The 15836-nt window shown below is 34.5% G+C and overlaps 1 protein-coding gene across 2 annotated transcripts in view; it reads right to left on the bottom strand.

Annotated features, from left to right (window-relative positions):
• Positions 1-15836, bottom strand: part of TRPM7 (transient receptor potential cation channel subfamily M member 7) — a 54973-nt gene that overhangs the window by 12798 nt on the left and 26339 nt on the right. For both annotated transcript variants that reach the window (XM_080607574.1, XM_080607575.1), the window contains exons 6-25: positions 15687-15811; positions 15234-15405; positions 14458-14632; positions 13131-13254; positions 12198-12270; positions 11837-11937; positions 11014-11148; positions 10782-10835; positions 10235-10375; positions 9568-9702; positions 8668-8948; positions 7955-8183; positions 6630-6785; positions 6340-6483; positions 5544-5672; positions 4332-4616; positions 2728-2902; positions 2029-2161; positions 1215-1399; positions 371-503 (exon numbers count right to left, since the gene is read on the bottom strand). In XM_080607574.1, the coding sequence (XP_080463700.1) occupies positions 371-503; positions 1215-1399; positions 2029-2161; positions 2728-2902; positions 4332-4616; positions 5544-5672; positions 6340-6483; positions 6630-6785; positions 7955-8183; positions 8668-8948; positions 9568-9702; positions 10235-10375; positions 10782-10835; positions 11014-11148; positions 11837-11937; positions 12198-12270; positions 13131-13254; positions 14458-14632; positions 15234-15405; positions 15687-15811 (3085 nt within the window). The remainder of the gene's footprint in view (positions 1-370; positions 504-1214; positions 1400-2028; positions 2162-2727; positions 2903-4331; positions 4617-5543; positions 5673-6339; positions 6484-6629; positions 6786-7954; positions 8184-8667; positions 8949-9567; positions 9703-10234; positions 10376-10781; positions 10836-11013; positions 11149-11836; positions 11938-12197; positions 12271-13130; positions 13255-14457; positions 14633-15233; positions 15406-15686; positions 15812-15836) is intronic.

Here is a 15836-nt window from a genome sequence, read left to right as displayed (position 1 = left end):
AAAAAAGAACTCTAAAATTTCAGGATGGTATAAACTAGAGCATTTGGCTGCTTTGTAATACAACATTTGTACATACTTTTGAATCATAGAATTAGCATACACATAAACAAAGGCCCTACAGCACACTTTCAAATGCATTAGTTTACAATTGCCTCAGCTTACCAACTGTAGGCAACGCTATTCTACAGATAAGGGAACAAACCACATTAGCGGCTTCTGCATAGCATCATCTAAAGTTTGCACAAATACATAGTTTGAGTATTTTCTTTAAGTCTATTTTACCCCCTTAAAGCAATTAAAAACCACAAAAGTTCTAAGCTTCTCTATTCAGAAGTTTTATTTGTAAAAAATTTATTTGTAAAAATTTTACCGTTCAAATGTGACTCGAATCCTCTCCTCGCTTCCAGAATGAAATTTATCATCTTTTTCATTGAAATACATCTCAACACACAGTTCTTCAAAATCATGAAGTTTCTTTTGATCTTCTTCTGTTAGGAAGAGTTCTAAAAAGAGATTAAACAGTTCAGAAGATGCATATGTAGTAAAGTTTTTCAGGCACTGGAAATTTATAGCCACAAACTTACAAAGGGTGTTAAAAGTAAAACACATACAAAAATAGAAAACAGTGCCATCTAGGACCTTTCCTCTCCTTGCAAGACAAAAAAAAAAAAAAGAAAAAAATTTAAATGTCAAAGACTTTGCCTAAAATAAAAATCAAGATACTACAGGCCACACACCCCCATACACTTTAAGACAGAGGCTAGATTCCTCAGCTGTATTTCTCATCATCTGTGAAACAATCTTTTTTTTTCTTTTTAAATCTTCAAAGTGTTTCAAGTAAGACTAGTCTTCCAGGAAAAAAAAAAGTCCTTCATGAACACTAACAGAAAATCTAATTTTGTAGCGTTCTGTTTGCTTTTGCTATAACTTAATCTAACCGGAGATTTTCCAGGGGCTGTGCATTATATCCTTTGTAAAAACGTGGGAACTTTGAACAGAATGAGAGTCTTATTCAATATTGAGGATACAAAAAATTAAGACCTACTTAGAATCACAGAATATCCCCAGTTAGAAGAGACCCACCAGCATCATCAAGTCCAACTCCAACTTTGTTGAGAACACACATTAAAACCAAGAAGTCTGCACGTTCCTGACAGTTTGCTTTAATCATATCAAAAAGTTATCATAATTTTTTGGATAATAACTGTTCATACTTGGCCCATCTGAAGTCTTGTCTGTCTTTCTTCTTTTACATATACAACAGAACAGGGAAGCCATGTGGCTAAGAATAATAAGTGGTGGAGGCAGAACAGGTTTTTCATGATAGGCCATAATGAAATGATAGCGTTGATACTTCCACACGATGTTTGAAATCGCCTTTACCTGTAAATATACATTGCTGAAAAGGAAGAAAAAAAGAATTAAACACATAAGTTTTTTGCTGTTGCTGTTGTTTGTGTTTATTATGTGTTTAAAAAAAAGACAGAAAATCACATACTTGTCTTTTATTGTATAAAATAACAGTGTAAGTTGGAAACATTCAAGAAAAGGCTATGTCCTAAAGCAGGGAGAGGATTAAATAATTCTCTCATCTGCTATCATTTCAGTACCTTTCCTCAGACATGAAAGACACTGAGATATTTCAAATTTGTCAAAAAGGTATTTCCAACTAAACACATTTTTAATTATTATTATTACTTTTAAATCAGACCACACTAATTCTGTTGTCTACCATTCCCCAGTATTAGTGAGCTGTTTATTCCTGTATACAAAACACTTGCAGAGAATTCCTTATGGATTTATGGTTCCTTCGGTCTTACAGATGTGACACGTACCAGACACATCACAAATTTCCCTTCCTTGTCATGGTGTTTGCAGTGAGGAAGACCAGCCCTTGAACCTGAAAATGCTTCCACCAAATAGGATTGCTTTGAACTGTTATCAGTTATTCTTATCTTCTCATCTTACTAAGGTGAAATACAAAAACTTAAAGGAATAGCAAAAATTAGCAATTGTTCATATACTTACTTGAAAAATGCAATAAGGAGATTAACCATAATTATGTACTGTACAAAGAGGTAGACAGCTTGAAGAAATGGGGTCAACCACGTTCCTGGCCCACAGAGATGAGCAACTTGTGACTCAGAATTATTTGCACATACTGTGTTGGGGGGGAGGGAGGAAAAAACACAAAATATGTAAAGCAGATTTTAGAACTCAGAGCAGATATAGACAAGAAAAAAGATCGCTCAAAGAGTGTACAATCACCAAGCAACATGCACTGTTCTGCAACTCAAAATATCACTGTGCATTTAGGAATATGGTAGAAAGATACAGGAGACAAAGATTTCAGTTTATACTAAGGTATAATCATATTACTGGATTAAAATAAAAAAGAAAGTATACTACCTCCACAGCAAAAAAAAAAAAAAAAAGGCATGATATCTATGTGGAAAAAATCTAAAGTATTGCTAGGAATAGCCTGAAGAAAAACCCCAATTAAGTAGAGTTTTCACTCTAAGCCATTCATTCTTAATAAGGGATAATGGAAGAGTCAAATCAAGAAGTTATATATCTACAAGTCACAAAGAGGAAAAAATCTAGTAAATGGAACAAATGGCAACAATACTGGGCATTTCATTTCATAAAATGAAAACTTTGTAAGACCTTAAAAAGATCTCATGAGAATAAGCCTTCTTAGTTGCTTCAAAAATTGTAGTGTCTTACCATCAATTTCATAGGCATACACTTCACCAAAAATCATCCAGTATGGATGAAACACAATATCTCTAGCAAGAGTCCAAGACGGTGCCTCATTAGGGTACAATATTGCCTTCCTGGGAACACCAAAGCTAAGCAGTACAAGTGCCATAATCACCACAATGTAAAACATGTTGGCCACCTAGAAACACAAAAAAGTCAGTTAACTCACAAGGTTATAATTATGCTTTTACAGGGACAGCATAAGCTCGATGAATTCTCTATATCAGCAAAAGATCTAGGACCCTTGTACTTCAGTCAGAAAATGTTGTCAAATAACAAACCCTTTTAAAAATTTCTTATTTTTTCCCTCTCATTTCTTACAGAATGTTTGCTACTCTTGGCCAAAAGGTAGTTTCTTTTTAACTCAAATACCCATTACGTGGAAGAGTAGCAGCTGATAAAGAAAGAGAAACATTCCTTCCCAAATTCACTGAATAGCTGTACAAAGTACAGATGTAGTGTTCCAAAGACTGAGTAGTGTGAAAAACAGAACCTATTCTAATGGCAAGAAGTCAAAGTGAGAAATGTAAGCAACCTGATGCCCTCCTTTTTAAGGAATGACAGGGTTCAACTTTGTAGGAGCAATTTTTTTTTTTGTTTGGGGGTGTGTGTGTGTACAACACCCTTTCTCCCTTCATATATATGACTCCCAAGGGTTAAAATCCTGAAACACACATACACGCACACTTCATTCCTATTCTGACAACTTTTTCATTTAACAATCTCTCAATCTTACTGTAGAATTCTACCTCCACTCTAGCAGTGTTACTACTAGGAAGACCATAAGCCCTAGCATTAGGTTCCCTTTATTACAGCAGAGTTATACATTGATTTTTTGAACAAAAATGGATCTCAAAGATGGTTTTGTAACTACCACTCATCAACTACCTGCTGCAAAATACACTTTTACATTACAGAACACAACTGCACTGCACGACTAGTTTTGAACACAGTTGGAGTATGCCTCAACACTGGACATCACATAGCATGTCAAAAAAACATTCTACCAGGTTGAAGGAAAGAAAATTTGAAGGCCACATTGTCATGCAGGGGAAGCTGGAGTGTACGAGTGCACACAAAACTGAGCGTATGAGAAGGCAGCCTGTGGGGAGTGTACTCTCAGCACACAATCTTAAGAACAGTTGCAGAAAGCTACCTAGAAACATTTAGCACAGTTCACTATAAGTAACTAATCTTCCCTGTAAAAGTGAAAATCTTGCACTAGCTAGCACAAAGGCAAGAAATACTCAGGACTATAAATAAATCTGAAACCCAAAAGGCATTATCATATTCCTTCAATTCTCACACATTTAACAGAGCACAGAAGGAAGATCTTCCGTCTTGTTACAGATTTAACAGAGAAAGCTCCATAATAAAGAACACTTCTACTCAGTGCTTGTTTTCAAACACATTAAGTTATACTCCAGCTAGCTACTTCTGCACAAAGTTGCTGACACACCGGAACAGGATAAGCAACCTTTTACTAAATAAAGCTTTGAGAAATTATAAATAGATGCAGCAAAATAAAGGTATTTCAACTGAAAGAAAAATAAAAAAATAGTACTTACCATTTTCCCAATCATCATAACATAAGGGCCAGCCTGCTGGTTTACAGCTAAAAAATCCAGTAATCGCACATACCAAAAAATTATATTGAGACAGTATGTTATTCTTCCAGCAACAAAAACATAATTTTCTCTGTAAGTGTTTTCACCAAAATTCCCCTTTGCTCCAAATCTTAATGCAAACCCAATGAAGAAAGTGACAATAGCAACTGTGTCACTGATATTGAAGTAATCACTGAACCACACTTTAATCTTCTGATTAATCTTCCCAGCCTCTGACATAAAAATCTGCAATAACAAAAATAAAATATTCAGGTCTGCTCATGTTTACTCCACTTAAAATAACACTGAAACGTATGAATCAGTAAAATTCTTACACTCGCAAAAATAAAATACGTATCTGAATGGGTAACTCTTTTGCACAGAAGAACCCAAAAAAGTGTTTAACTGTGCCTGCTTCACAACTATGACAAGGAAATATTTCCTTCTTCCTGAACAAGTTGTGAAGGAACTGTTTTCAATTTGATTGCTTTTTTTTCCACCTTCTTCTTTAGGAAGTCACTATAACAAAAATGAGTCTTCAATTCTGTTTCAGTTGGACCTGCAGTATCCAGTTAGTAAACTGGCTTTTCTCTCCCATTTAAAAATTCTTACAGAACTACTCAAAAAACTCTTGCTGATCAGCAACATTATGGTTGTGGTAGCTATCCCACCTTGATCAAGATTTTTTGTTTCATCTTGGTCCTAGGCGCAGAGTTTGATTGATGCTAACAGATACATATACATTTAATCCCTCAAAAATGTAAGGCTGTTTGTTAGAACCTGATTAGACAGTAAGCCACAGATTGAAAAAAAAATCAGAAAAATTTGAAAAAAAAAAATACACATACACCAGACCACGATGTCGTTGTCAGGTCCTTGAAACTTAGGAGAGAAAAAAAGAAAAGCATTTCCTTTTAAATAGACCACCCCCTCTTCCCCATTGGAAGCAGAAAAAAAGAAAGCAAGCTATGTCCAACCAATGAAACACTAAGAATCCAAGAAACACTAGACTGCTGATTTAGATACTATACCAAATATAAAGGTATTACACATCATGTGTTCCAACGTTTAAAGTTTCTTAGGCTGTCTTGTTTATAAACACAGTTTAAAGCATACTGTTGTAATTGTAAAAAAAAAAAAAAAAAACACACTCACAGACTGTTAGCGACATACCTCACGAATTTTCTCAATTGCTGATGTGAAAATGTAAGCAATAACAATCCACTCTTGAACAGACGGTAATTCTTCCATTTTTACAAGAACCACAAATGTGTAGAGCATGAGGAATCCTAAGTATGCCAACTAAAAAGAGCAATTAAAGTTTTTTATATATATATATATATACATACATACATATATATATATATATATATACACACACACACACAGAAGGGTTCCTTATAGATGTCTTTATATTTTTTTTTTCATGTGGTATATGATAAAACCTTCGTATAGGATCACGGTACTATCTTTTACCGCTTTAAGCAAACAGGTTATTATTTATAAAGAGGGTATAAATATTTTCTTAGAACACAAATTTTAGAGTTTCTATTGCAATAATTTAAACAAAATTGTGCATGAACACTTTTTAACCTAGTAAATTATGATAGAATTTCTGCTGATGGAATTAACTACTGATGAAATTAACTACTAATTAACTACTGAAAAACTGATGAAATTAACTACTCAGATCAGAATAAAGATTTTCAAACCAACTAGTCTTAGCCTAAAAAACAGGTATTTTTCAAAACCAACATCATGAACTTTAAAAAGAAAAAAAAGCACTGCATATGCATTTTTTTCAGAATCAAGTACTTCTCATTTCCAGTTTAGTAGAGCAAGGGCTTTTTTGATTGTTTTTTAAAAAGTGCTTAAGCTTTTATGCAAGTCGCAGAGGTGTATGTTAGAAAAAGAACCCAAAGATATGCACTGCATTTCCAAATAAAATACTACATAGAAAAAAACTCACCGTATTAAACCAAAACTTCACAATTGGTGCATGATAAAATGCGTAAAACTTCTGTGTAATCGGAAGTCTTTTAGGTTTTGCAGGAGTCTCCATATCATGCTTCTCTGAAGTACTGTCCAAGATCCTTACTTCTTTAAACACCTCCTAAAATGAAAGGACTGTTAACTTTACTTACAGAAATGCACGTTTTCGGAGATCCACTTTAGCTCTTGCTTTAATTTTAAAATGTAATTATTTATTTTAAATTAGAAATACTGGTCTTTAATGGCTGCCCCCCACCCCCGCCTTACCATAGGTATTTCATCTGCTGCAGTCTGGAAGTTGTTTTCACTGTCATCCATTGCCATTTGATGTGCATCTTGAGATTGAGGAATATGTGACATTTCAGCCTTGGTCTTATATTCCAACAGAAGTATAGCAGGAGGGAGTAAAATACTCAGTATCACCTGGAAAAAATGAAGACTAAGTTCAACTTGTTCACAGCTACGTCAAAATATCAGAATATACCAATACATAAAATATTCCCTGAAAATATGTTACCCATATTTCCCTTGCCTGTTAGTGAGGAAAAAAATGTAGGAAATAATTAGCTATTATTACTTATATACACACTTATGAGGCTAAGATGACAATATATAGCGCTTTCCTTTACTTAAAAGATACAGGAAAGGGGAAGAATTAACAAATTCCAGAACTAAAAACCACAAGAAAGAATGCTCTCCGAGCCCAAAAATAGAGATATTCTGTTTACACTCTTTTCTTTAATCCATTCCCAGAAACTCTGGAACTGTGTACTATCAAGGCATGTTTTAAAAGCATACGAGTGGGGCTTTTTTTCAACTCATGGTTGAAAAATGAAAGCTAAAGTATGGATGACGGGAATAAGCTAATGACAAAAAATAGCTTTTATTTGTTACGAAGTGAGCAGGAAAATGGTTACTCAGTTATCAAAGAGGATTTTAGTATGTCACAAGTTAAGCAATGCTTGTAGATATTTTGTAGGGAAATGGTCTTTCACTATATTCCTAGCAGCAGTAAGTTTCCAGTACACCAATTCAAAGAAATATGCAACTCCCATGTTGGTTCAATTGATTTGTATCAAAGGGCACCATCAGAAAACCTATCCCCGATTTGCCTACCCTTGTTTCATTCTGTGCCCTCCTTATGCTCAGCTTCTTCCTCCAAAATAGAATATATACAAAGCTTTTCTACATCAAGTCTTATGCATTGCCTGTAAAAAGCCAAAATGCATGAAACTATATTCTTACAAGTAGGTTTTCTCTCTGTTAATTTTTTTTAACCACTATATTTTTAGTAGTGGATTAGTATTCACATGATCTCTTTAAGCCTCTGATGAAAGGCTACTTGCCTGTTTTTTGCCTTCTATATTTCTGTACCTTATTTGAAAAGATAATAGAGTGTCAAAAGAAGAGTTAACAATAAATAATTCCAGTTTTGATTATGTTATAGGAGACAGTTTTACAGGGTTTATTAACACAAGCTATAGTGATGAAAGCTTTATACTAATATTGTTTAAACACATAGTTTCCCTTCCAATTAGAAATACATTCCATTGATCCTTTTTATACCAATAACAAACTGTGACAAAGCTTACTTTGTACCATGAATTCTTCCTCATATTCAGCCTTCCCATCCACATATCTGATAACAACATTTGCGTACAAGTATGAGCTACAAATGGACGAAGCCTTGAAGACACTGCTAGCTTCAGACAAGTTGAGTTGCTCCAATTTTTAAGCTCATAAGTTAGTAACTTCATTGCCATAGTTTCATCTTGTCGGAAGGACTGTTCTAACAGTTCAACTGCCAGCTGACCAAACTCACTAGAACAAAGAAAAAAAAAAGCATCAAAACAAACATAACTTAGTATCCATAAAGTTTAAGCCAAATTTTCTTGTCCAAACACATTCCCAGTAACGCAACTTGAATGGACTATTGCCCGTCCCTTCTGGTAGATACATTTCTATTATATAGTAATTTGCAAATACAAGATGTGAAACTGGGACTTCTGTTAGAAACATATGCATACTACAAACAGCTATTAAAGCATTACGCAAGAAAGTCACATGTTTTCAAGTGACACATTCAGTGACATTTTGATTTAACTACAAATCATGATTCGTAACAGCTCTCAAAGTGAGCAATGTCTAATACACAACTTTTACTAGAGTGCCATCAAATCCTTTCTGCAAAAATGAACTGTCTTTGAGACTGCTAATGCAATAGTTTTAGTCTGTTGATAATATAGGCTTCTATTTTTATTGGAAATTTCAAGAACAGATCTTTAATGATATAAATGTAATTTACTTGGAATACTGTTTCAGTTCTTCTGAAGTATCATCAACAAGGTCACTTTGTTTTGCTTCATATGCCATTGAACGATACACTTTGCAAGCAACTAAGGCTTTTGCCATGGACTCCTCCCCATGCTGCCAGAAGAAAAGGGCCATCTTCTGCCTCTTCATTAACACTGCCCAAAGTAACAGCTCGTTGAGAGGATAAGCAAAACGTCTTGTTTCAGGATCATCTATGTCTACTATTTCATCTTTGGTTCTTTTCTTTTTTCCCTCTTCTGCACCAGTGTCAATCTTTAAAAATAAAATCAGAAAGTTCCATTTTAAATCTCTAAAGTTAATCATTACATAATTTGAAGCAAAATGCTGGGTGATCTATTGTCAAGTGATATGTATTTCTAAAAACAAAAATGAACTTCTGAATATTTCAAAAGCAGCTGGAATTTTTGTTCAAAAACTTCAGTTAAGTACAATTCATTTTTAATAACAGATAGAATTAATTACTTTGGTTTATAGATCAAAAGAAATGCAGTAACTAACCTACAATAGGATGAAACTCACAGAAACTCCTTAAAGTAACACGGCCAAATCTTGCTTCATCTAAAAAAATCATGCAGATTTCCACCCCACCCCCCACCCCACCGATAGAACTGTGCCAAAGATGAGCCTTTTACTGGCTAGCAATCAGAAACTATCTAGAAGATTAATGTTGAGATGAACATTCTTCATGGAATCCCGTAAGTGTGATAGATGGTTTATAAACAAGTACAAAAGGATGAAATCCCAGCTTTACTGAAGGCAGTAAAACTGCTGCTACTCACTTCAGCTGCACTTGGACACTTGGATTTAACCAGGTTCTCCACTCTTAACTGCTTAATATAAAACCCACCACTCTCCCCTTAAACATCTGTACCTTTGGTTTGTATGGCTGCGCTGTTTTGATGAAGTGATTATGTCGCATTTTTTCTCTCTTGTCTGCCCTGTTACCAAAAGACTCATGGCTTTTACACATCTGAGGAGTAGTATTTGAAGGATTTCGCCCAGATCTCTGACAAGAATAATAGAAAGAGGTTTGGCTTGCTTTCTTTACACCCACTTACTAAATAGTATATTATCAGCTGTTTACAACTAGATACTTAGTTAAGCAATTAAACAGTTACTTTGCCACTGAAACAGTGATGAATTTATACAATGGTAACAATTAAGAGTTTTCACTGATATTTAAGAAGGATTAATTTTTCTTTATTTAATTTAAAGTCACAAAATAGTAAAGCAATGACGACCAAGAAGCTACAGTATCTGCATCCCAAGACCCAGTGAATCTGCATATTTAATACCCATTCTTCCCCTCTATGAAGGGACAGAGTAACAGAAGAAATTTGCATATGCTAGAGTAAGGAGGAGAAGAATAATAAGACTTTATGTTTGTGATCAAACAGCTACCAGTTGCCCTCCTAGGCTGTAACACTGCCTTTAAAAGAGCCAATCCCTTGACAAAAAGAACAAAATAATATGGCTCCAATTTTATTTTAATTGTGAACATAGAAATCTGCATGTTCCATTATCCAACTGCTACATACCCGATTGTTCCCACTGAGACTATTGTATATAGCTCTAAAGCGTTTTCTTGTGTAGGTGCATCTATAGGTTCCTCCCATCAAGTATTCAATAACCAGCCCCACATCAATCAGGTTGATTTTATATCCTGGAGGAAGATTTCCCTAAGAATATAAAAGACATTTTCAGTTTTGCAAATTATAATTTTAATTTAAATTTGCTTAGAATGTTTCTACATGTTACATCACAACTCTAAATAAAAACAAATTAAAACAAATTAAGCTGTTCATGATTTAAAAGGAACACAATGCATCTCTCAAAAAGCTAAACAGTCAGAGCTAATATGAAAAAAGACATCACTTATCAGGTTTAACAAATATCTTTGTGGCAACAAGGTACTATTAAGCACACAACTGCAAATATCGGAAACAACAGAATAACTGCCGATGTAGTTTACTGCTTCAGTAAAACCAAATTAATAAACTCAAGATTAAATTGACAATCAAACATAAGAAATCATAAAAAAGACTAGTGTTGCTACTGTGATAGATTTTTACATTTACAGCATACCTGTTTGACATCCCGAACAAGATGGAAGAGTGTTGGGTTAGTTGGGCCTTGTTTCTTTATAAAAAGAGGGGAGGAAAAAAATTAGAATGAGAAATCAGAGTGCAATGAAAACATGAGAATATTACAGTATAAGCCCAATATTTTCAGATGTTGGCGTTAACAATAAAAAAAAAAAAGGAAAGGAAAGAAAGAAAGAAAGAAGAAAAAAAAGAGCAAGCAACCATTCACTTACTGTGTTATAAAGTTCTTCCAGCCTAGGAATTGTAAGAAATTTGTGCATGCTTACTCCATTTTCAATTAGAAGTTTCACAAATGCAACTCTATCCATCACAAGGGCGTCTAACATAGCCTGTTCCAGAGACCCAACCTACAACAAGTAAGTACAGGGTAGAGCCTAGAGAGAACCGTAAAATGGAGTATCACAGAATTAAGTGTACTTGGTTTACAAACCAACCTCATTCATTCACAGGGCTGGAACAGGGAAACCTTACATATCTACAAATACCGAGGCTACCTTTGGTTCAGAAAATCCCCTAAGCTTCACACAATTACATGATGAGGGAATATTTTAATGACTTAAGCATTTTCTCTGATCTTACACTCTTCCACAGACATCTCTTACTGACACACTCAGGAGTAGTATTCTGGACTAAATAGGCATTTGGTTTAGCATAGTTAAGATGTTTTCATATAATGATATTGTATCAAAAACATGAAGACATCAAACATTTGAAACTACAATTTGCTTCAACAGAAAAATGCTCAGAACTGCTATTGCATCTCACTAGCATCAATTCAGCTTTCACTTTTTGCAGTCTCTTCTCCCCTAGTTATTCAGAATGCCTTACATTTCTACAGTTGTTGCACCTTTTTCAATTACACAATAATAAAACAGCTATACAACTACAAAGTATACAAAAATTACTGTCCTAAAAATAAATGTGTCAGTATTCTACAGTCCGTCTCTATAAAAGAGAAAACATTATTTCTTTACAGTAAGTTGAGTTTTTTCTCTTAGAAAATACCATTCTGCTTAATCTAGGCCATATACATACCAGCCATTGTTGCCCATAAACAAAAACATGATTTTTGGCAATGTCAACTCTATCCCATGCAAGTGTAAGAACAAGCTGGTCAAATGCAGATGCATTCGTGCCTTAAGAAGCAAAAACAATGAGAAAAAAATAATTACAATATAATAAGCAGTTGTTTTTCCTGCAAAATCAAGTAATCCACCTCAACGTTGTGTGGTATATTTCATCAATTATGACATAGATTAAGGTAGTATAAGATGAGAAAATATAGTGGATAAGTATTTTCTTTAAACTTAAATATTTCTACAGATTTTTATAAGTAATCCATCATATAATCACTAAACAACAATAGCTGGGGGTTCCAAATGCACTTAAGTCTCACCTTTTAACAATGCTGTAAGTATTGCAACATCAATGTCCTGATGTTCATCTGACCCAATATGAAAAACAGTAATCTGTTCAAAACAGTAAAATAGGGAAAATAAGCTTAAAATTTATTTTCAGGTAAAGGTGATTAGCTTCAGACTTTTATGTCAGGAATTGAAATACATTTAAAAGTCACCTTATCTTCAGTGCAATTTAAGTCTATACTCTATGTAAACCTACCTTTAGTGTACACTCTGCACTGTTTCCCTAACTAGGGATCACACAAGACAGTCTTTGATAAGAAAAAGGACAGCAGAAACCCTTTACACTCTTCAACCAATCTTAACTTCTTTTTCCACTATGATTACAATTCTCTATGGGCTATAAACATCACATAGCATTCTATTTACTCCTCCAGTTCAATCTGTATTACAAGATTAACCTGTCAGCAAATATGTTTAGCTGAATATGACAATTTTAAATGTTAGAACAGCACAATATGATTTCCAAATGAGACATCAGTATCCAAATATAGCCCGTATGTAAAGCTCTATTAAGTGTATTTGCTTTAAGCATCCAATGATAAAGGTACTTCATCAATACAGCAATAATTAAAAGACTAAAAAAAATCCAGAGGCTCTCAATAATCAAAACAAGAAAGGAAAACAACCCACATATAGAAGACATACACACTATGAACAAAACAGAATCCTGTCAGCTGAAAGCAAACAGGCTTGGAAACATCAACAAACCTGAATTACCAGAAACATCTATAAGAATGTAGTCTCCCTTGGTGACGAGATAAAGTACCCACAAAAACTGTATTTGATTATCTTCTATAATTGGTAAGATGCACTATGTCCAGAAACAATTTTGAATGACACTTGATCATACACAACACAAATGCACATACCCTACATAAAAATTTTCTATAGCAAGATCTACTTACAAGTTCTTTTTTTTTCATGCATTCCAGCAGTGTCTGAAACAGATGAACCGCTTCACTTTGACCAAAGTTAAATGTCTTTTTGATAGTTGAAATGATTTCAGGCTCAGCACCCTCAGGAACATTCCTGAAATTGAAAATAAACATGAAAACACATTGCTATACACGAATAGTAAGAATGATGTTATACTTAACAGTTTCAAGCTTCTTACTGTTTCAGTGGCAAAACCTTGGACAGCCTTTAGAAAGAAGCATAGGTTGCTTAACCTACAACTTTCTAGTGTGACCTCCTAAAAGTAACTCAACCCCTCTCCCTTTCCTTTACATAGCCACTTCTGAGATAATCTCAACTAAAATATTTTGACACAAAACACTACACACTCACCCCTCTGAATAGGGATGGTTGGCTTGTGATTTTGCTGACTATGGACAAAGCTCTTTGGTTCAGTGCTACATTTGACCCCTATCCTCCTGGTTCTGAGGCAGTCCCTGAGACTGAGATCCAACTACATTTAAGGATTAATGCAAGTCTGACAAACAACTAGAAGACACTAAATGTTGTGGAACACAAGCACATCCTTTTTATCAGTTGAAGCTATGCTAAAAACATATAAATGTTTTCTACGCTAAACAGAAGTGTGTTAAAAGTTTTGTTTTAAGACTCTTCAGAAGGAACAGTATATGAACTCCTTCTAATCTATTTTCAGAAAAGTTGCTACTAAGCAACAGCTGACTGCATAAAAATATTTCAGTTCATTGTAGTTGAGCGATATTTTCAAGCAGTTTGGTAACTATTCTCTGGGTTATTCTTATATTTCTGGAAGGCCTGGTCTGCTCTGACTTCTTGTGAGCAAAAGTTTATTGTGTACACTTAAAAACAGTCACACTTATCATTTAAGGTACTGTGGTTCAGTTATTTAAAACCCGGATTGAAACACACAGAGCATTTAAACAGAGAGCTGGGTCTTCTAGTCACACTGGTGTAACAAAATTATCGTGCTTAAGTTACATGTTTCTCCTGATTTAGTATATAGGCACATACACCTTTCCTATCCTTATATAAGCATTGCTAAAGCAAGCATATTTTCAAGAATTTGGAGCAACTTGTACAAGGTATGCAGGAGGAGCCTAGAACTAGAAAAGAGGTCTTGGTCTTCAGCCAAAGCTATTATTGCAGCTGACCTGGAAAGCTGCATCACATGAAAGATTACTCTCTCTGCTTTAAGCTTTTATCTTTCCATAGATAAAACTCTTGCCCCAATTCATTAAGGACCGCACTCAGACCCATCTACATATAACTGACAGTTTGGCTAGCAGTACTAGGACTTACCCTCCCTCCTCCGTTTGCTTGTGAACATATGCCAGTATGTCTGCAGCTCTACCTGTTCCTTCACATACTACCACTGGCACAGGAGGACTTTCTTGTAGGAAGTCTAAAACTGTAAGTATGACGTTGGGCCCACCTTCGAATACAAGTGCTACCACAGGCACACCTTGTCCAATTCCTGTAAAGTTGTAAATAAATTTTTTTTTAAAGTTTTTTGATTAAGTCTTATGTTTTCACCATTGTCAGTATCAATGGATATGGTAAGCATAAAACAAAGTATTTTATCAGGTCTAGCAAAAGAAGTTTCAGTGCCAGAGTTGCAGGAGAGACATACTAACAGAGATTGTTACATATCCACACACAAATGTTAACTAAGTTGCCACTTTTATTTGCATACATATAACAAAGGTAGACATTATAGATACGTGTGAAGTAGTGCTGATATTAAGTGTGCAAAAATATATTAGTTTCAAAATATCATTCCCATGCTTTAAAAAAAAAAGGAAAGAAATTAGACAATGGCTAGCCACAGCTACAGCACAACTATTTTGTCATCAGCCATCTGCACTGACTGCTTTTTCAGCTCTGACCAAAGCTTCAGTTGAAATTTGCAAAACAATCATTCACACTTGAAACATATACAGAAGATTAATTTTTGTGTTTTCTGTTTTAAATAAATTTCTGTTTTAAATAAAATTAAGTTTTGTGTTTTAAATAAAAGTTTGATGCAAGTACCTTGTTCATTAAAGCATAGTAACACTCAGCCCAGAATTACTTACTTGCATGTATCCGTTGCAAATTAATAGTTTTTTCCAGTTCTCTCCGCAATTTAACTTCTGCTCCATACTTCCCAACTGTTCCATCATCCACCAGAATGAAATGGGAATGGAGATTATTTAGGACATTTAGTTTACTCAATGGGTTTAACAAGGTTTGATATGGAGCAACCACCTAAGTATAAGCACACAAGAATGTATTTGACTCGTAGAAATTCAAATTTGTCTCTGTGAAACTTAAATATTTTTCTAGACACAACATGCAAGCAACGTCTAGTGCATTTGCATTTTGCAACATGTTTACGCTAATGATCTTGCATAAGTCACATATGTCAATGCATCTTCATGGTAAAGCAAATACTTCAATGATGCAAAGCAAGTGAAAAAACATGCTTGAGCAGATTTGTCAAAATAAAGTAGGTAAATAATTATTTCAGTTAGATTATTTATCCTTACATCTCTTCCAACAAGGTCATTTCTGTTTTCAATCACTCCCCATGGAGCAATCCCAATAGTGCAAATCTTTCGAGATGATCTGGAAGCATGTTCTCTTAGAGCATCACCAACATGTTTTGCAACACCTGTTTGTGCACACAAAAGATGTAC

The sequence above is a fragment of the Anser brachyrhynchus genome, assembly GCF_964034855.1.
Source record: "Anser brachyrhynchus genome assembly, chromosome: 11".
NCBI classification, from domain to species: domain Eukaryota; kingdom Metazoa; phylum Chordata; class Aves; order Anseriformes; family Anatidae; genus Anser; species Anser brachyrhynchus.
The sequence above is the reverse complement of the archived record's forward strand: the minus strand, read 5'-3'. Positions and strand labels throughout refer to the sequence as shown.